Consider the following 21,628-nt stretch of genomic DNA (forward strand, 5'->3'; position numbering starts at 1 on the left):
TTACGTGCTCTTTTCATTTGAGTATTCCTGATCATTTCTGAGAATCATACAACAAATAAAAATCATACAACAATATATATAAATCTCTTTGAAGTGTTCTTTTGTAATAAATAAACATAAATAAAACACACAACAGTTTGCACTTAGTTTGTGTGTCTGTGTCTGTAGGATTGTGGATCAGGCGTCAGGCATAGAGATTGCCTCCTTCCCCATCTACAAGGTGCTGTTCTGTGCCCGAGGGAAGGAGAACTCTTTGGAGAGCGACTGTTTCTCCTTCACCGAGAGCTACCGCAGCACCGATGACTTCCAGATCCACGTCTTCTCCTGCCATATCAAAGAGGCTGTGAGTGACCCTCCATGTCTGCTTGCGTGAGAGTCGGTGCATGTATGGTGGTATACCATGTAACCTTCCGATGCAGAGATTACAAAAATAATGTTGCTCGATGATGCTTAGAGAGGGATTCGCACATTGAAGGGGCTGATTTGAAAACCAGATTAGGAGTTGTTACAAATCGCTGAAAGCAAGGAGCAAAGACATCAAAGCAGTTATCATCTCAAGAGCCATAAAGGAGGATGAAGAGGAAGGTCTGCCAGCTGAGGGGCGCCCAACTTCCATCCAACGGCTTCCCATGCCTGTAGACCTCCGGGTCTAGCTCCAGCCCTATTCTACCTGATGGATTTACTCAGGGCCTGCAGAAGCTTCCGAATATTAGAGCCAGGTGTGTTGCACCTGGCCGTTGCAGTGTGGTAGACCTCCCCCTGTCCTGACCCTGGTCCCACCTATTCACTCTGCAGGGCAGTAGATCTCTCCTGTCTTGACCTCATTTCACTCTGCAGGTGCTAAATTCTCTCCTCACCCCTGTCCTGACCCCTATCCCGCCTGTTCGTTCTCCAGGTGAGCCGAATTCTCTATAGCTTCTTCACGGCCTTCAAGCGTTCGTCCAAAGCGGCGGCAGACGCACGCGAGCCCTCACTGCCTCAGTCCCCTGACAGCGACATCTTCACCTTCACCGTGTCGCTGGAGGTGCGGGAGGATGATGGCAAAGGCAACTTCAGGTCAACATTGCTCACATAATGTTCTCATGCTTCCTATGAGGAAACAAACTACTGTTTGCATGGTTGGGGATTTTCTTGTTTGTTTGTCCCCCCCCTAAAAAAATGTGGTGTTTATTCTTTTGTTGCCTTTTGATTGATTAGCATTCCCACTAACAAAAAAATAATAATATTAGTAGTATTGATGAACCAAGAACTATTAACAATAATAAAACAGTAAGTTATTGTTATTTTAAAAAAACCTTGTGTTGCCACACCTGCTACCAAAGGCGCTGCAGAAGTTCATAAATGCTTTCACTTCATGTTTTTGTAAATTTCCCCATTCTACTTCCTACCTTATTAAACCTGTCATCATGGCCCTAGAGCAGTGGCAGTCATGCTGCAGTGTGATCCCTGAGCTGCTTTCCCACACTAAACCTTACTGTGTGCTCCCTCTCCCTCACACTCCCTCCCAGTCCGGTCCCTAAAGACAGAGAGAAGTACTACTTTAAGCTGCGCCAGGGTGTGCAGAAGAAAGTAATGGTCACCGTGCAGCAGATATCCAACAAGGAACTGGGTATAGAGAGGTGAGCTGTCTGCAAAATGACCGTTGTTGCTTAGCTACAGTATCATGCTGATGCAGCCGCAGAGCCCAGAAGGACTTCACCTGGCATTTGCGTCATGGGGTTGAGTAGGCCAGAGTAAAAAACAAAACCTGCATGTGGTAGTTTTATAATGTCGTATTTGCAAAACAATTACAGAACTCCCAATGCCTCCCGATATCAGCAGCCCAGTGTCACTAGACGGTTAACTAAAAGGTTAACCAGTATACACAGTCTAAAAGGTTAACCAGTATACACAGTCTAAAAGGTTAACCAGTATACACAGTCTAGAAGGTTAACCAGTATACACAGTCTAGAAGGTTAACCAGTGTACTTAGCATAAAAGGTTATCCAGTATACACAGTCTAGAAGGTTAACCAGTATACACAGTCTAGAAGGTTAACCAGTATACACAGTCTAGAAGGTTAACCAGTATACACAGTCTAGAAGGTTATCCAGTATACACAGTCTAGAAGGTTAACCAGTATACACAGTCTAGAAGGTTATCCAGTATACACAGTCTAGAAGGTTAACCAGTATACACAGTCTAAAAGGTTAACCAGTATACACAGTCTAAAAGGTTAACCAGTATACACAGTCTAGAAGGTTAACCAGTATACACAGTCTAGAAGGTTAACCAGTGTACTTAGCATAAAAGGTTAACCAGTGTACTTAGCATAAAAGGTTATCCAGTATACACAGTCTAGAAGGTTAACCAGTATACACAGTCTAGAAGGTTAACCAGTATACACAGTCTAGAAGGTTAACCAGTATACACAGTCTAGAAGGTTAACCAGTATACACAGTCTAGAAGGTTATCCAGTATACACAGTCTAGAAGGTTATCCAGTATACACAGTCTAGAAGGTTAACCAGTGTACTCAGTCTAGAAGGTTAACCAGTGTACTCAGTCTAGAAGGTTAACCAGTGTACTCAGCATAAAAGGTTATCCAGTATACACAGTCTAGAAGGTTATCCAGTATACACAGTCTAGAAGGTTATCCAGTATACACAGTCTAGAAGGTTATCCAGTATACACAGTCTAGAAGGTTAACCAGTATACACAGTCTAGAAGGTTAGCCAGTATACACAGTCTAGAAGGTTAGCCAGTATACACAGTCTAGAAGGTTAGCCAGTATACACAGTCTAGAAGGTTAGCCAGTATACACAGTCTAGAAGGTTAGCCAGTATACACAGTCTAGAAGGTTAGCCAGTATACACAGTCTAGAAGGTTAGCCAGTATACACAGTCTAGAAGGTTAGCCAGTATACACAGTCTAGAAGGTTAGCCAGTATACACAGTCTAGAAGGTTAGCCAGTATACACAGTCTAGAAGGTTAGCCAGTATACACAGTCTAGAAGGTTAACCAGTATACACAGTCTAGAAGGTTAACCTGTATTATTTTTGCTGGTTTGTTTATTCCAATTGTTTTAATTAATTCCTGCAAACAAATAAACTTATTTCCTGTAGATTTTAAGATCATGGTGGTATGTGATTCCTTCAAAAGCCACCTGATGGCGCTCAAGTTAAAGCCACGGAGTCTTCTTCTCTTGTTGATTGAGACTTACAGTGCACATTCATTTCCCAGCTTTTGCTCTCTTAGTTATGCAATAAAAATAATTTTTGTCTCCTTTCCTAAATATTAGATGCTTCGGCATGTTGCTTAGTCCTGGCCAGAAGGTTCGGAACAGTGACATGCACCTCTTAGACATGGTAAGACCCTTTCAATCATCTTAGCTAAGCCCCTCTTATGTCTTGATGACGAAGTGCCTTGCAGTTGTGTTGGGGGACTTGCAGACTGTGGTCTGAACAACAGGCGTATCCATTCATTAAGGCTCCTCTCCTTTTCTCCGGCCAGTGCTTGTGTTTTTATCCTTTGACTGGCACCCTGGGACCAGTATTCTATACCAGTAGCCTCATATTGTGTAATGCCACAACGCTGTTTTAAATGTCCATTCCTCACCTGCTATTCACAGGCTTTAAAATGGCAGTTGAGTATTTTTATTATTCATTAGTTACATATTTTTACATGGCACCAGAAGGGCACTCAGAACTAAAGTAGCGAGCTGTGTTGCTTAATCAGCTCCAATTGTTCTCGCTGCCATTAATGAAGTGAAAAATTCAGCTTGTTCCTTTTGTAAAATCAATATGAAAGAACTATGCCTTAAAAATCTCTGCCTCCTGAGAGTTTGCACTGCTTTTAGAAACCTTAATCTTAATCCTAGTATATGGTGTGCTTTTCTGGGGCAGATAAGACTCAAATGCGTCAACAAAATGTACATGAAACTCAGTCCATGGCTGTAATAAATACTGAACATACTGAACAAATCCATCCTGTATGAACACACTCAAGATGCCATTGTCTCTGCCACCACACCATCGTCATGGTTACATCAACTTTAACGTCCCAAAGAAATACAGTAAATGTCCAGCACTGATTGGCCTAAACAGTACACTGGGACTGATGTCTGAGTATACTAGGACCAGTATCTGGGAACACTGGGACTAATGTCTGAGTATACTAGGACCAGTATCTGGGAACACTGGGACTGATGTCTGAGTATACTCGGACCAGTATCTGGGAACACTGGGACTAATATCGAGACACACTAGGACTAGTATCCGGGGACAGAGGGAATAATATCTGGGTACACTAGGACCAGTATCTGGGAACACTGGGACTAATATCTAGACACACTAGGACTAGTATCCGGGGACACGGAATAATATCTGGGTACACTAGGACTAGTATCCAAGGACACAGGGAATGATATCTGGGTACACTAGGACGAGTATCTGGGGACGCTGGGACTGACCTCTTTTTCAGTATTAAAGAGGTGTGGTCTGTGATGCACACCTGCCTGGTGGTTTTGCTTGTTACTGCACACAGGAGTCCATGGGGAAGAGTGCAGATGGGAAGGCCTACCTGATCACGGGAACGTGGAACCCCAACACGCCAGCTTTCCAAGCACTCAACGAGGACACGCCCAAAGGTGGGAGTTTGTGCGGCGCCCACCGCTTACGACGACAGGGCCGAGCAGCCGCCAAGTTTCTTCTTTCTTTCTTATGTGCAATAGCAGTGGCATCACTGCAGTCTGGAAGCTTAAGGGTGCAGGAGATGTATTTGCCCAGGATTGTTCCTAGGCTTGGCAAGCTTGGATTCAGATTCAGAGAATTGCACATATCTACAGGTGCAACAATTTAAAAATAAGTATTTATTTGTATATTTGTTATGATTTTTACGGTCTCCCTATGTTTGATTCATGTTCAGCTTATATATGCAACACAGAGCAGTTTATATATGGTACCCATAGAGAGCACGTCAGAGCACAAACACAGTATAGTGCTAGGCTTGTCATTTCAGCTCTGAAATCAGAAGGGCTGAGCATTGGAGCATTGTGGATTGATTGAAACCTAAATGGCAGGTTTTCAGAGCAGCCAGTTTTAAAGGGAACGGGGAAAAAGGTCCCTGCTCTTTAATGGATCATACTTTACTCCAGAAAAGGAAGCCTATCTTCATCATTGAGTCTGCTGGGGCAGGAACACAGAGAGCTGACCCCTGCTCTTGGAGGGGGGTGGGGGGATGGGCTCCCCCCCCCCATGTCTTTCATCATGGAAATCATTTTCAGACTGGTATAATTTAATTTGCTTTATCTATCTGTGTAAGTATGTACAGCACACAGTGTGGTGGTTGTGATTTGTATCTGAAATTAACCTGTGTGGTTTTTCTCAACCAAGACTAAGCCAAACCCTGGACCATGTTGGATTTATGCGGTTTTGCTATGTGCAGTATTGATTATGTCCAGGACTCTATTAAAGTGTCCGTTTGGCTGGCAGGACTAACGTTCCACTTTCAGTAGAGTGTTCTCGTGTTCCTAACGTTTTCTGTAGGTTTGACTGGCTTTGCAGTTCTGCCAGACAGCACTAAAAACTTCCATTGTTTACCAAACACACTGCTCTGTCCTAGAATTGTATGGACCAGTAGTAAAAAGCGTTACATGTTCATGGCTCTTTTCCGCTCTTTGGCAGTTTGGCGATTTATTTATTTATTTATTTATTTATTCCCTCTTTGTATTAGTGTTTTTTTTAATAGTGAGGGTTGGTATCATGTAAGTATTTGTGTTTGTATTAGACCCTAGAGAGTGTTGATATCTATGCAGGTCTCAGCTGTGCTGTCTTGGTTAGTTGTGCCCTTACTTTGATTATATATGGGTATTTGTGACTCATACACAGTGTTTATTTAGTTCTCCCTAAAGACTAGTGCTGCCTACAAATCTGAGGTTGACTGAGGTTAGTTTTCTTTATGATTTCCTCGACATTAATATCTATTTAAGATCTATCCCTGAATAGTGTGTGTGTGTGCGCATGGTAACAATTTAACATGGCTTCCACAGAGAAAACATGCATTATGATTAAAATGAAGAAAGCTTTGATCATTTTAATATACGCATAATGGATAACAAATATATTAAATCGGCCTGAATTAATGTAACATTCACCAATATTCATCTTGTATTGCGCTACTTTTCTCAGTTGTGCCTCAAACCCTAATTGGTGCTATGACTCTTCCATGTTACTTGGCGGTTTCTGGCGTTAAGGACACGTGTCCTGATTTGCTGCATCTACGACTCTCTCTCGGCTCGTGTCGCACGGTGCTGTGGAAGGCTTGACCTTTTCTTTGCTCTTCTTTCCTCTGCTCCTGTCCAGACAAGCAGGTGTATCTGACGGTGGCAGTAGACCTGGTGGTGACTGAGGTGGTAGAGCCCGTGCGGTTCCTTGTGGAGGCCCTGGCCAAGGTGTACCCAGCCAATGAGAGGTTCTGGTACTTCAGCAGAAAGGCCTTCTCCGAGACCTTCTACCTCCAGCTGAAACAGGTATCCACGCCACTGGTGTTACTGGCGTCCTATTCCAAATATTCCAAACTCTCAATCTCTGTCAGTCCTGAAGCTAATTAGGATAGTTGGTTTTGTTTGTTTTTTTTGTTTTTTTTAATGCCTGTTTCTAATTTTGTGTGCCATGGTGTCCGTTCAAAGCCTGAGTACACAACCCAAATCCCTGTAGTAAGAGTTGGATGTTTCTGGTTTTTAAAAGCAATGCACCATATCCATTTTCCTGAGTGCACATTTCAATTATTGCCCTGCAGTCTTTTTTTTAAAGTGAAGTATCATCCATGGTCCATATTTAAGCTCTAAAGAAAAATGGTTACGCTCTTGCCCTTCTTTCACTACTCAGCTTTGTGGGTTCTTATATAACTTGAACCATTTCTGTTAAACTTCTGAGGGCATCGCCTGCTTGGTTCAGAAGTCCAAGGTGGAAAGGGAGTCTTTGTGAAGGCAGCTCAGGAGCATTGATTCACCTCCTGGAAAGCTGCGAAACAGGAAATGGAGGCTTTGTATTATTGGGAGTTTAATGAGAGGCCCAGCTCTCATTATCATGCTGAAGTAATTAGGGCTTGCTGCCTGCATCTCCAGCTCAGCGTCTCCATAGTCATTTCATTGCCAAGTGCAAAAATGCCTGGGCCACAGTTAAAAGCTAATTAAAAGATAATATTATAGTATTAGCCCAAGACCCAACCCAGCCATCTTCTTATTTTATTATTACTGTTTATATGTTGCCACCTTTATTAGATGTTAGGAATTTTGCGAGTAGTTATTTGCTGTAAATGTATTGTTGTTGTTGTTGTTTTGGTCTGAGGTAATAAAGAGAAAGTGGCTTTTAGCCTTGCTGTAAAAGCCACTGGCATGCGAGCATTGCTGTCTTAGTTGAGTGAGGGAGAGGTGGAGTTCAGGAGTGACCATCGGAGGGCTGAGCAGAGGAGGAGTGAGGAACCCAAAGTTCAGGTTCCTCCAGGCTTGCTGTCAACCCCCCAGGAGCAGCCACATGATGTGTGCGTGTGTAAAATGTCCCTTGTGTACTTCACTGCGGTTGTGACTACCGCTGCGTCTTTGCTACAGTACACTGCGGTTGTGACTACCGCTGCCTCTTTGCTACAGTACACTGCGGTTGTGACTACCGCTGCGTCTTTGCTACAGTACACTGCGGTTGTGGCTACCGCTGCGTCTTTGCTACAGTACACTGCGGTTGTGACTACCGCTGCGTCTTTGCTACAGTACACTGCGGTTGTGGCTACCGCTGCCTCTTTGCTACAGTACACTGCGGTTGTGGCTACCGCTGCGTCTTTGCTACAGTACACTGCGGTTGTGACTACCGCTGCCTCTTTGCTACAGTACACTGCGGTTGTGGCTACCGCTGCCTCTTTGCTACAGTACACTGCGGTTGTGGCTACCGCTGCCTCTTTGCTACAGTACACTGCGGTTGTGGCTACCGCTGCGTCTTTGCTACAGTACACTGCGGTTGTGACTACCGCTGCCTCTTTGCTACAGTACACTGCGGTTGTGACTACCGCTGCCTCTTTGCTACAGTACACTGCGGTTGTGGCTACCGCTGCCTCTTTGCTACAGTACACTGCGGTTGTGGCTACCGCTGCCTCTTTGCTACAGTACACTGCGGTTGTGGCTACCGCTGCCTCTTTGCTACAGTACACTGCGGTTGTGGCTACCGCTGCCTCTTTGCTACAGTACACTGCGGTTGTGGCTACCGCTGCCTCTTTGCTACAGTACACTGCGGTTGTGGCTACCGCTGCCTCTTTGCTACAGTACACTGCGGTTGTGACTACCGCTGCCTCTTTGCTACAGTACACTGCGGTTGTGGCTACCGCTGCCTCTTTGCTACAGTACACTGCGGTTGTGGCTACCGCTGCCCCTTTGCTACAGTACACTGCGGTTGTGGCTACCGCTGCCCCTTTGCTACAGTACACTGCGGTTGTGGCTACCGCTGCCTCTTTGCTACAGTACACTGCGGTTGTGGCTACCGCTGCCTCTTTGCTACAGTACACTGCGGTTGTGGCTACCGCTGCCTCTTTGCTACAGTACACTGCGGTTGTGACTACCGCAACAAATTCAAACGTCAAAGGTTAAGCTGTAAAATGAGAGCTACTTTTGTGCTGTAATAAACCATTATGTAAGAAAATCGGAAAAAGTTTGGTACTTCTTTTTTTTTCAGATGCGACAAAAAAGGATGCTTTCAAAATCCACTCGGACACTCTCATGGACCTTACGGGGACCGTGTAGACTAGCTGTGTCGTAACACACACACACGCACACGTGTGTGTGTGTGTGTTTGTGTGTGTGTGTGTGTATAGAGGTAGGTGTAGGCTATAGTAGTGAGGGGTAGCTAAGGGGTAGGGGTAGTAGTGAGGGGTAGCTAAGGGGTAGGGGAAGTAGTGAGGGGTAGCTAAGAGGTAGGGGAAGTAGTGAGGGGTAGCTAAGGGGTAGGGGTAGTAGTGAGGGGTAGCTAAGGGGTAGGGGTAGTAGTGAGGGGTAGCTAAGGGGTAGGAGTAGTAGTGAGGGGTAGCTAAGGGGTAGGGGTAGTAGTGAGGGGTAGCTAAGGGGTAGGGGTAGGCTGCATTAGTGAGGGGTATAATATCTAGTAATGCTCTGTTATATGAAGGGATGTGAGGATGTATCGGGTCCATTTGTAGCTACGTATTGACTGTATTTGTCTGAACCATTATATCAGATACTTATATGAGGGAAAGTTAGCTATTTAGCTACATTTTAAAAGTAGCTTATGTTAACCATTCTTGTTGGTTGTCTTGTTCGTCTTTGAAATATCTGTTAGGTTTTTTGAATTCACGTGAACAAAGAACAAGCTTAGACTACAAATATATAATTGACTTTTGATTGGTTATGAATGGGTTTCCAAAACCATTACTCATCCAATTCCAAAATGTTACTTGTCCATTTTTTTAATTTGTACTATTATTTGCTCTGCCCTACTTTTTTTTGCACCACAGTTTCAAATAATAGAAGTCACATGTAAAAACACAATCATTTAAAAGCCCCCACAAAACCAGCATTGCACCGTATATGTATAGTTTAATTTAATGCTGGGTTCTACATTTTTCGTCTCTGAGGAAAAGCCTTGTGTCCCTTATTAGGCGAGATCTCATAAGGCGATAGGTGACACAGGAAGGATGCCACCTAGCACCTGAATGGAAGCGCAGAGTCTAAATCAGGTTAAAATCAAGGACGTGTAATATGCAGCCCATGTCTTTGTAACCTGTATGAACGCCTGCCTCCCTGTTGAAATGCTTTTGACACTTGTATGACAAACGCTGTGCAGCAGATGGAGATCCTGCAAAACTAGGCTTGCCTAGTCTTCTTCACTGCCAGTGTATCACACTTCTAAAGCAATGCTCATATGGTTAATGTAAGCACACTTAAGATGCTCCTGCTGGCATTGTGTGTGTGTGTGTGTGTGTGTGTGTGTGTGTGTGTGTGTGTGTGTGTAGGGCGCCGAGAGAGGCAGTCAGGGAGATACCATGTACGAGGTGGTGAGCCTCCAAAGGCAGTTGGAGAAGGAGGGTGGAGCGCGAGCTCGTCTGCAGTCCCCTGGTGAGGAAGAAGAGCCCGAGGAAGGTATGGAGTCCCATGGGCTTGTCCCTGCGTGCTCCCTGTCAGGAGTGCCTTACCGTGTTCGGCTTTTTTCGTGATGTTTTCTTGCCCTTTTGCTGCTCACTTCTGTGGGCTCTGGTTTGCAGAAGGTTCCTCAGGAGACATCACTGTGATGCCTGACCTCCCCACTCACTGTAATAGTCATTGCATGTGCATGTGTGAGCTGATGAAGGAGTCTACCTCCTTTCGTCACTCTTGCACAGCTTTGTGGTGTTCAATTTACATGACAAATGGCGGCGTCTCTTGGCTTATTTGGCCTGCCTGTAGACATGGTGAGAGCAGGCAGGGTAAAAGCAACAGATTGCCTTTGCAGAAGTAGCTGTTGCAGGAACATTTGTTACGTTTTTCTTTCCCCCAGTGGCAGCATATCAAGCGAGTGAGATCATCAGTCCAGATTTTTTTTCCCACAGGTTTTTTTTTTTTCTCTTCTTTGCATTTTTCCCTCATGTGTTTTGGCAACTGTGAATGAAGTGGGTGCATTAATTTAGTCAATGCTGGCTTAGAGCTTCTGTAAATATATATCAGCAGATTGTGTGTGTGTGTGTGTGTGTGTGTGTGTGTGTGTGTTCCTCTTCAGCCCTTTCACAATGGGTTAGTTTTAGTCTAGCTATAACACTAGTAGCCTAGCAAATAGTGCATCAGTACCCAGTTGCAATTGCAATTATTGGCCAAAAGGATGTTGAGGTGGTGTCCGTTTTGACAGTGGAAGCTGTGATCTAAAGATGTGAAAGCTAGGTCACTTAGCACTGATTGTTTCCCGTCTCTGGAAGAGCCATTGGCTGGGACTGGTGGACTCGCCACCCAGTGCCACACTGTGCACACTTGGACCCGTGACTAATTACTGTGTACTCGAATAATAATAATAATAATAATAATAATAATAATAACAATAATATTATTATTATGTTGTTGTTGTTGTTGTTATGTTGTTGTTATTGTTGTTGTTAACTCATTGACTATATCGTGTGATATGTCACATCCTTTTTTAAATTTCCTGTGTTAATCTAAAACTAACATCAGTCAGTTTTGATTATTCTTGCTGTCCAGTCCTAGTCGTGCAAGAGAACGTCTGTTTACATAATGATGAAGTTACTTGTGTGTGTGAGCTTAAGAGGAGATGCAGTAAGATAATGGCTCTGGTAGATCACGTAAATAAGGGTCTCTGGTCCACAGTGTGATGAGTGAGCGGTGCTGTGCCATCCTGAGTGTTTCCACTGCAAACATCCTGCATTTCCCTCCTCACCACTTTTCAGGAAGCAGCGAATTGTTTGAGAATGCCATATGTTCATCTGCTTACATGCACTGCAGGTTGCAAAGTGGCAGAAAATCTGAAGCTTTAAAGCCTTAATGTTTGTTGTTCTTTTGCATTAAGTTGCTATGATGAACAAAGCTGTTCTGCTGCTATATTTTTGCCATCAGAAGAATCTGAATTGTATGAGTTAATTCTCCTTGCTTTGGGTTTTCAGTTCATTTGCTTTTGGAGCAAATGTCCTGACAAACTCTCACTATTTTCTGAGCCTTTTTTTGTGTAAGGCAGATAGAAAAGGAGATTCATCCACCCACACCTGCTATTGAGCTGCTCTGTCACCTTAGGACATGGACAGCTCTCAAGGTTTCCCTCTCTCTCTCTCTCTCTCCCTCCCTACCTCCCTCCCTCCCTCTCTCTCTCTCTCTCTCACTTTCCTCTCTCTCTCTCTCCCTCCCTCTCTCTCTCTCTCTCTCTCTCTCTCTCTCTCTCTCTCTCTCTCTCTCTCACTTTCCTCTCTCTGTCTCTCCCTCCCTCTCTCTCTCTCTCTCCCTCTCTCCCTCTCTCTCTCCCTCCCTCTCTCTCGCTCTCTTACTCTCCCTCTCCTTCTCCCTCTCTCTTTCTCTCTCTCTCTCTCTCTCTCTCTCTCTCTCTCACTCTCTCTCTCTCATGCCCCACTTCTCCTTTCTCACTCACTCATTCACTCTCACCTGCCTACCTTTCTTTCCCTTGTGGATGTGACACCGAGCATTTCCCTGATCTGGAGCACTGTTACAGGTCCAGGGATAAGAATGCTCATTCCATACCACCGTGCTGTAGCTCATGAGATGAACTCTGCAGTTCTGTACGCGCATGTGTGCAGTACCAACACTCAGCACTGTCCCATTCTGTGTTTCCTTCCTCTGTGCTCCTGTTTGAGGATGATTGAAATATTATTTGTTTCTAGTTTGTTTTTCTGCAGGCTTTTCACCGTTTTTATGTGCTACAGAATGTGTGCACTGTGCGGTGGCACTACAGCCGTGGTGCCTTCCGCTCTGACTGATTTGCTGCATTATTGTATGGACCTGCTGTTCTGTAGACTGTAGGATCTCAGGCCACCAAGGCTGCTGCTAGGCTACATCACACTTGTGAGCATTAAGTAGCAGTCACATTCTTTACCACCCAAAGCGGCAGTGTCCCCACACCCTGCCGTGTGGGGCACACTACGGTGCGGTAGCAGGCGTCTCACCCTCCTGTTTGCAGCGGTGGGAGTGGTGCCGTTCAGTCATGGGGTTTTGGTGGCAGTCGGGTGCTATTCCACGCTAGGCATTGGCTGGGATTGGCTGAAGAGTTTGAATAAGAGCTGCTCCAACCACATTCTCCCTCATCTCTCTCACACACACACACACACACAACACTTTCACACAAGTACATGGACACGCATGTGCTTACAGACTGTGAGCCAGAGTGTATTCGCTGTTTTTGAGGTGAAAGACTCAGTGGAGGTCCAAGTTCTGTGTTTAAATTTGGAGCTGAGTGCTTTACAGTGCGGAGCTGCGACTCTCAGCTCAGCACGCCTGCCCTCCAGGAGAGCTCCCACGTGCACACCAGCCGGCTGCAGCCAGAGTGCATCTGCTCAGCCCTGGTGACTACACTGCCTCGGGCGTTAAGAGAAAACAAAACACCTCTACTGGTACAGATCAGGAAAAAATTCATATGGAAATCTTAAAAGGTTAAATAAATTATATGATCACAAAATATTTCATGTCCTCTTCTTTTTCTGTTCCTTCTGCCTTCAGACAGTGACAGTGAGATCTCGAGTGGCACTGGCGACGTGTCTAAGGACTGCCCTGAGAAGATTCTGGAATCCTGGGGTGGGATCCTTAACAGATGGTGAGACCACCACCACAGTCATCCACAAACTGTTTCCACGGTTAATTACTGGCTTGGGCTGGTGGGCAGTAGAGTCGCCGCTCACTGTGGGGTGGAGGGGGTGGTAACTACTGAATCAAAGCAAACACACAAGTATAAACGGGATTCAAATGGCATGGAACCTGGTAAGATTTCACAGATCTTTATAACACTACTTAGTACTATTCCTTGGAAAACGTATGTTCAAAGACATTTCATCATTTGGTGCTGTTGCAGCTTGGAATAAGTAAAACCAAACATGGTGTATTGATGGTCTACTGTACTCACAAACTGCATGTTAAATTGATTGTCCAATTGAATAGTACTAGATTAGCCGAGTTATCATACACCCTTCTTAAAAATACAAGCTCAAATCAAATCTAAAGCAAAAATGCAATACTCAAAACAAACAAACAAGCAAAGGGACAGTGGAATGTGGAGGACCTCTGGGTTTACTGTTTCCATACCATATGGCCCACCAGGGCTATGGACGTCGTGTCAAACCAGTGTGCTTTCTCTGTCCGTGGCTATGACCTTGAGGAAGACACTGGACCAGCCATCTCTCCAGAGCTGTGGCCACGTCACACGCTGGGTCCTCGGCCGGAACACCCCCCCCCCGTGCCTCCGAAGGACAGCCCTGGAAAAGATCCTGTGGCCTGCCTGTTAAAAGTTGTTTCCCTAGAAACCAGCCTATTCAACTGCCACTGCCTTGACAACCATTCAGACAGCTTGGAGAATTTTGCCCTGAACAATGGCGTATCTCTGGAGAGAGTGAAGATGGGCAGCACACTGCTTCCCTCACACAACACACAGCTGCAGCCCAGACTGGCGTGAGCCCCCTGCCTGTGCTCAGTGAAAGACCGTTCAGGTGCTCACCACAGTACAGGGGGACTGTTTGGTATTTTATTTTTTGAGACTAGCTATAGTACCACAGTTCACGGGTTGTAGCTTCATGCTGGCTTTCCAACCGTCCTCCAAGTCAAATACCTTTCAGATTGAGAGCAACTGTCTTCAGTCCCTCTATTTCAAATCACTTCATAATTTCTACAGAATTTCTCACAAGTGCCAGTTAAAGCCACTTCCTATTGTTGCGGGTCTGTGGTGCTGGCAGCGTGTGTGGGCACAGGCTTGTGCGGTCAGCCCCAGCGCGGCACATGCACATCCCTACGCATTCCAGCACACTCGATCAACACCTGCCAGGAGTCTCAGGTCTGGGACGTGGCTGGCCATTTCACTCTTTACACGGCACACTGCTGCTCTGGTCAAACCTGTGCTGCTCAGGTAACATTCACCACTGAGCAGGCGACACCTGCATGCGATTGGTCTGGCATGTTTGTTTTGGGCGATATGCATGTCCCTTTCTGAATGTCAGTATGTCAGTAATATGGTGTCTAATATAAAAAAGTATCATTATCCAGTCAATTTGAGAAATAATCTATAAAGTAGTTATTTATACATGCACACCGCTGACTTTGGCACAGGAGGTCGGGGGTTTGAATCCAGACCAGAGAATCTCCAGTGTGGTCCTACCTCATTAATGAGAGTTTAGAATACCAATTTGGACGCCTCTGCGTCAGATGTTGGGGGACCAAGGCAGTCTGATGAAAAGTGGGCTACTGGATGGAAGTGGGCTACATATACAAGACAAGATTAGAGAATTAAGGACTGTGGGATGTGGGAACTATGGATGCTTTGAAGCCCAGCACCTTGACTAACTCCGGAACAATTAGTAGCTCAGTGTTCCAACATCCGCAGCGGCTGTCACAACTTGAGATTGACGATGTACGACACATATGTTACGGCAAGAGGGAGCCAGGACAAGAGGTCAGAGGGCAGATGTCGTCGTCGTCGTCGTCATCATCATCATCCCCACACCCTGAACTTGGGAATGCTGGAAGATGTGAATTCAACCCTAAAGACAAGCTGTCCAAAGTGTACTCTCAGTGGCAGGGCAACAGCATAAGAACAGATCCACCAAAGCCATACTGAACAATACTGGAAAGGCATAGGGGAGAATGAGGCATCACACAACAACAATGCCCAGTGGTTAGAGAACCTGACAGCTGACCACAGCAACCACCCCAAACAGGATCTAGTAACAATCATATTGGTGGACATCCAAGAAAGTGTCTTCAAGTATGAAGAACTTGCCCATGCCAGGTCCATGCCTACTGTCTGAAGAAGCTGACTGCTCTCCATAAACCAGCTGCTCCTGATCCTGAAGGACCCCCAGAAAGGGGCAATTCCATCCAACTACCGGGCAATAACCTGCCGGTCAGGCATTATTGTGGCTAAGATAAGTAGGCACATGGCTCAGTACATGAGCGGGGCCCAGAAAGGCATTAGCAAGAACACCAGAGGAGCCAAGCACCAGCTGCTGGTGGGTAAAACAGTCACTCAAGACTGTAAGACCAGACAGACCAACCTGTCTGATTACAAGAAACACATGGATCCTGGAATGCTTGAGGCTGTATAAAATAAACAGGATTCTAAGAGCCTTCATCAGGACAACCCTTGAGGCCAGCTTCAAGCCAATAGCATGATCCACCATCAAGTGCGGTATTTACAAAGGAGAAGCCTTGTCCCGCTGCTGTTCTGCATAGGCCTGAACACCTTAGTGAGACCATCACCGTGTCCTCAGAAGAGCTACAGAATTGATCAACCATCAGCCATCCTCCTGTACATGCATGACATCAAGCTGTATGCCGGAAATGAACAAGACGACATCAACTCTCTAATCCATCTCACCATGATATACAGCAGCGACATCGGAATGTCCTTCAGACTGGATAAGTGTCATGGTTACAAGGAGAGGGAAGGTGGCTGGAACAGAGGGGATCACACTGCCACTATAACATAACAGATCTCGAGGGCAGCTACAAGTACCTTGGAAAACCCACAGGCAAATGGGAATTACAAAGAGGCAACAAGGAAAGTAGCTACAGCTAAATGTCTACAAAGAGTGAGACAAGTACTACAAAGTCAGCTGAATGTGGAAAAACAAGATCTGGGCTACCAACACCTACCAACACCTACCAACACCTACCAACACCTACCAACACCTACCAACACCTATCAACACCTATGCTCTACCAGCCATCAGATGCCCTGCTGGCATAAAAGGCTGGAGATAGAAGTCAGAGATAGAAGCCAATGGCATCAAGACAAGGAAGCTCTTCACAATGCATTTAGGGTTTCATCCCAAATCCAGCACTCTGAAATTGAAATTGTACACTAGGCAGAAACATGGGGGCTGAGGACCAGTGAGCATCATAGCCACTATCCTGGATGAAACAACCAAGATTCAGGAATACACCAGGATAATGGCCAGAAGTGACAGTGTGCTTACTGAGTACCTCAGACAGCAGAAGCCAGAGTAGGATGGAAATGAGGAGGAACAGAGACCGTCATAGGACGAAAAATCCTTGCATGGCATGTACCGCCAGCAGATGGTGGAAGTGGTTGATATGGAGAAATCCTACCAATGGCTGGAAAAGGCTGGATTGATGCACAGCACAGAGGAACTAATCATGGCAGCACAGGAACAAGCTCTAAACACATGATCAGTAGAAGCTGGGATCTACCACACCAAGCAGGCTGTGCAAAGATGCCCCTGAAACGCTGATGTCCCAAGATGGTAATGGCTAACCAAATGGATATAGCAGTGGTGGATAAACAGCAAAAGAAGGCCGTAGTCATGGGCAATCCTGAGTGATGGCAACATCAGGGAAAAGGTCGGGAAATACCAAGGTCCGAAGAAAGTGATAGAAAAGGTGTGTGGGGGGGGGTGAAGGCAACTGTGGTAACCCGTGGTAACTGGAGCACTCGGGGCAGTGACCCCCCAAACTGGGAGAGTGACTCCAGCAGATCCCAGGAACAATAATTAAGATACTATGCAAGACTCTCAAGCTCCCAGACCACTGGTAGCGGACCTGAGCTTCAAGGAGAAAAAGGATTTTATATATATATATATATATATGTATATATATATATATATATATATATATATATATATATATATATATATGATGGTATATATATCTTTTTAAACCTACCCAAATAATTATGAAGGTCATGTGGCAGCCTCCATTCAGTGTATTTTAAAAAATTGAATTTCACCTAGAATTTCGCTGGAGAGATTATTAGAAACAAGATGGGGAGTCCTATAAGAAAATATATCCTATGACAGATAGCGCGTATGCTTTTGCTGCATACGTTCAAGGTGTTTATTTTGCTTGCAAATGCTTGTTCTGTGCATGTGGCATGTTAAAGTGAAACAGCTCATGGCGTACATCAGTAACGGAGTCTGTCTTGTGCCTGTCAGGCAAGGGAACCTGTCTGCTCGGCCTAAGGGGCTGTCTGCGCTGGTGAGGCCTGGTGTCCCGGAGGCATTGCGCGCTGAAGTCTGGCAGCTCCTGTCTGGCTGCCAGGACGACCAAGCCCTGCTGGAGCGCTACCGCATCCTCATCACTAAGGTAAGACGGCTCTGCCTCATTCTTCTCTCTCTCTCTCTCTCTCCTTCCCCCCCCTCCCTTTTTCCATCTACACACAGCTCACCTTTCTAGAAACACTTGCATCTTTCGCGTTGCTCATTTAAAGCACAGTGAATGGATAAAATGCTGTTTGGGTTTTTAGGTTTTCTTGCTGTGATTTGTGTAAGGTTCAGGGCTATAAGTATGAAGTTTTATTGTTGCATTAGAGCCCATTGCATCTGTCCAATATTTCTTCATTTTTTAATTTGATCTTTTCTACAGAAAATTTCTTTTCTGCTTTCTCACATTCTCCTTTCCTGTTTTTTATACCTGTAGTATGCGTTGATAAAGGAAAACGAACAGCAGTTGTTGGTTTCACACGTGAGTGTAGGCCTCCAGATTTCAGCGCCGCTCTTGCAGCAGGCTCTCAGCTGTGTGCACTGTGGAATCATTTATCCTGTTCTAATATCCCAACAAGTACTTCCTTCATAGCTAATAGTTTCGAGAAGTCCGATTACTTGATAGCGCCTAGGCGTTTCTGTGGGCTATGTTGTGCTTATACATTGTTTGAAAAGCTAATTCTTTTCGTGTTGTTCTTGGAGGTGCATTGGTTCTCATGCCAACTGTGGTCAGTAGTTGGAATGTTCCCACACTGAAGGCATTATTGTTGACTCTGTCAGAAAGGCAACTCTCCTGAGGAAGTACGAGGAAGACCCATCTAAGTCAGCAGAAAAGCCCACGGATTCTCCACATCTGCCTGATACCCGTCTGTGTGGCTCATTGAAGAGAATGGTGTGTTACTTCAGAACTGAGAATTTGATACCTGAAATTGGAAACCTGGATTCCAGCTTACCGTGTTCCTGAGATCAGCAAAGCTAGGAGCTTAGCAAGCAGAGTCTCAGAGTGGAGTCAGAAGTGTGGAGGTCTGCTTCAGTAGTATCAGCTTCCACAGCTTACCACCCTGGGTTTTAAATGCAGTGCTAAGAACCCCATGGCCTGCAAATAGTTGGGTTATCCCAATATTAACCCATACAATTTAAGTACCATTAGTGTGTATCAAGCCCATCTCTCACTGTCTGGTGTTATAAGCTAGGGAATTGCTAAAATGGCCAGTGAACTGAAAAGCCCACCATGCAAACACCATGCAAACATTTCAGCCCACCCTGGATCCCTGTCCCTCTTTCCTGGACCCTGGCAAAATGAAGCTTTTAATAAGGGTGCGCTGCCCTGGACTACAGGTCAGAGAGAGGTGAGGATATCCCCAACTGCCCCTGTGTGCTCTTGGTCAAGACCTGCCACATTCAATTTATTGTCAGCACTGCTACAGAGGCACATCAGAAACCCAGGCCCCTCCCCCCGAGGCCCCCACAAGCCCAACTCGGCATTCCAGACCACTTGCCCCTCCTGCTGCTTTTCCCAGAGCCCAGCTCATTCACACAGGGCCGTGTTTGAAGGGTTCTTGTTGGCGCGCCCACGGTTAAAGCGAAGGCTGAGTGCTGATACTGATAGAGGCTCACAAATTTAGAGGAGATGTTAGAACACCTTGACCAAGGTGTTTTTTCCCCCTTTACATACAAATCAATACTCATCCACTCCTACTCTGCAGACCGATGTTTGAAATACAGTACAGTCATTATTAAGAGAAAGGGCAAGAGGAAAAGAAATAAAGAGGGAGAGAGGGAGAGAGAGAGAGAGCTGTAATGAAAGAGTGAAGCAGAGGGTAATTGTTTTTCATATGTATTTATACCGAGCTGTCAGCCCTTGCCAGCCAGTGTAAACTCCACTGTTCCGGTTCCCTAACCCAGAGACACATTCCCATCGCCTCTCACATGGGCAGAAATAGCTGCCATCCAGATGAGCTGCTAAATATACGCTGCCTTATGTAAGCCTGCTTCTGCAGCAGTGGCAGTATAAATCAGGCCTTCATTAATTAAATTTGCCGTATTCTCCCGCACGGCTCGAAATAATGATATTGATATAGCCGTTGTGGTGCTATTAATAAGGCCAAAAAGCCTGCGGGGGTAGGGGAAGAAGGGTGCTCCCGCATCCAGCCATGTCCGAGTTATTAATGTCTCTGTCTCCACGTGCTATTGATTGTGGTGCTGAATGAATCCTGAGTAATTGTGCCACTGCTAAATGCAGGAATAGTCATGTTAGTCAGCCTGTCTTTTAGTGTATTGTTCATTGGAATAATGCAGGGCCATGCTGTAAGGCCAGATGTGTTGGGTTCAGTGATTTTAGCAAAAACATTATATATATATATATATATATATATATATATATATATATATATATATATATATATATATATATATATATATAAACGTATTTGTTATCCATTATGCATATATATAATTTTTCAAAGCTTTTCTTAATTTTAATGCATGTTTTCTCTGTGGAAGCCATATTACATTGTTACAACACACACACACGCACACACACACACACTCACACACACACACACACACTCACATACACACTCACACATACATACATTTGGGGGGTTCAGGGAATGTGTGTTGCTCACATTACAAAGCTGAACTTTGAGCAGTTGTTGAAATTGGATTCATTTTTCATATACGGTGTTATTGTGTTTGACCTGTCTTGGGTTTTTAAAAAGCAGCTAAAAGGTTTATTAAATACATTTTTTTGGGGGGGGGCTTTTTTGTCAGTACAGAAAAGCACAGCAAGATTAGACACACATCATTAGCTGCATGTTCAAATTGAAATGAAAGGTCGCCCTCCCCAGCCCACAAAAATGGATAAATGGTGGACAGGATGTTTTTATTTTTAATAAGATTATTATGGGACCTTGTTATATTTGAGTATTTTAGTTACATATTGAAGCATGTTAGAGTAAAAAAAGTATTAGAAAGCTATTACAGTAGTGATGTATGAGCAAGTGAATCCTGTGTAAAACTGTACGATTGCAGGCTTGCAAAATAAGCACAAAATGTCTTGCATGTCCTGTACCAAGAAGCCTCCTCCTCTCCAATGCGAGACACTTCTCTGGGTTTCAGCCCACACTCTATATTTGGGTACCACCACCTTCTATCTCCATCTGCTTGTGGGATTAATTACCTAGTCTCCACTCTTCTCCACTCATCTTAAACAGATTAGCATCTTTATGGAGCATGTAATGAAATCATTGATGGGAGATCATGTTGCCAGTTTACTTGCGTTTGTCATTTTTGTGCGTACTCTGTATTTATAAGAACCCCCACCCCCGAGGAGGGGGACTGATTTTAGTAAGGCACTTTAAGGTAAGCATTTAGCTGAGCTCGGGTTGAAGGTTTGCTGAGGAGAAACTTGGCATGAAGGCTTGTCTTAATTATCCAAGTGCCTGTTTATTCTGGATAAACCTGAACGGCCCCGTGTTTGCCGAGTAGCTTTCCTGTGTCCTTTGTGTGCGTCTCAACATGGGCGGCATCCTGCTCCAGTCATATTTCATCACATTTCTGTTCCTACTAAACCTAATCCATTATGTGATTGATATTGCTCATTATCTTTATTGTGTCATAAGGTCCGTGACGTGACAGATGGGGTCAAGCTGACAAGATGTAAACATCATTTAGTTAATACAATTTCCTGGGTGGCATATAAATCATTTGGGTGTCTGCCTGACATTGCTTGCTCACCTCTGTGAAATGTGCACGGTGGTAAAATAACTAACTAAATAAATGAATGAATAAAAGAAATGCCTTTCGTGTGTGGGTATGGTGGGTACCCTCTCATCATCAGGAAAGGTTCGTTTTAATGATGTCTTGCCTCAACGCGTTCATCAGCTACCCTGTTGTTTGCTGTATTTCTGCTCTTTGATGTAACTGACCCTTACAGTGCAGACTGGACTGTGGCACACTGTGGCAGTGAG

At 44.9% G+C, this 21,628-nt stretch overlaps 1 protein-coding gene across 3 annotated transcripts in view; it reads left to right on the top strand.

Annotated features, from left to right (window-relative positions):
* Window positions 1-21,628, top strand: part of rabgap1l (RAB GTPase activating protein 1-like) — an 82,261-nt gene that overhangs the window by 7,409 nt on the left and 53,224 nt on the right. For all 3 annotated transcript variants that reach the window (XM_035523235.1, XM_035523236.1, XM_035523237.1), the window contains exons 5-13: window positions 169-343; window positions 896-1,056; window positions 1,509-1,619; window positions 3,280-3,346; window positions 4,524-4,626; window positions 6,341-6,507; window positions 9,987-10,113; window positions 13,174-13,267; window positions 17,610-17,760. In XM_035523235.1, the coding sequence (XP_035379128.1) occupies window positions 169-343; window positions 896-1,056; window positions 1,509-1,619; window positions 3,280-3,346; window positions 4,524-4,626; window positions 6,341-6,507; window positions 9,987-10,113; window positions 13,174-13,267; window positions 17,610-17,760 (1,156 nt within the window). The remainder of the gene's footprint in view (window positions 1-168; window positions 344-895; window positions 1,057-1,508; window positions 1,620-3,279; window positions 3,347-4,523; window positions 4,627-6,340; window positions 6,508-9,986; window positions 10,114-13,173; window positions 13,268-17,609; window positions 17,761-21,628) is intronic.

Source organism: Electrophorus electricus, chromosome 26, assembly GCF_013358815.1.
Source record: "Electrophorus electricus isolate fEleEle1 chromosome 26, fEleEle1.pri, whole genome shotgun sequence".
Classification (NCBI taxonomy): Eukaryota; Metazoa; Chordata; class Actinopteri; order Gymnotiformes; family Gymnotidae; genus Electrophorus; species Electrophorus electricus.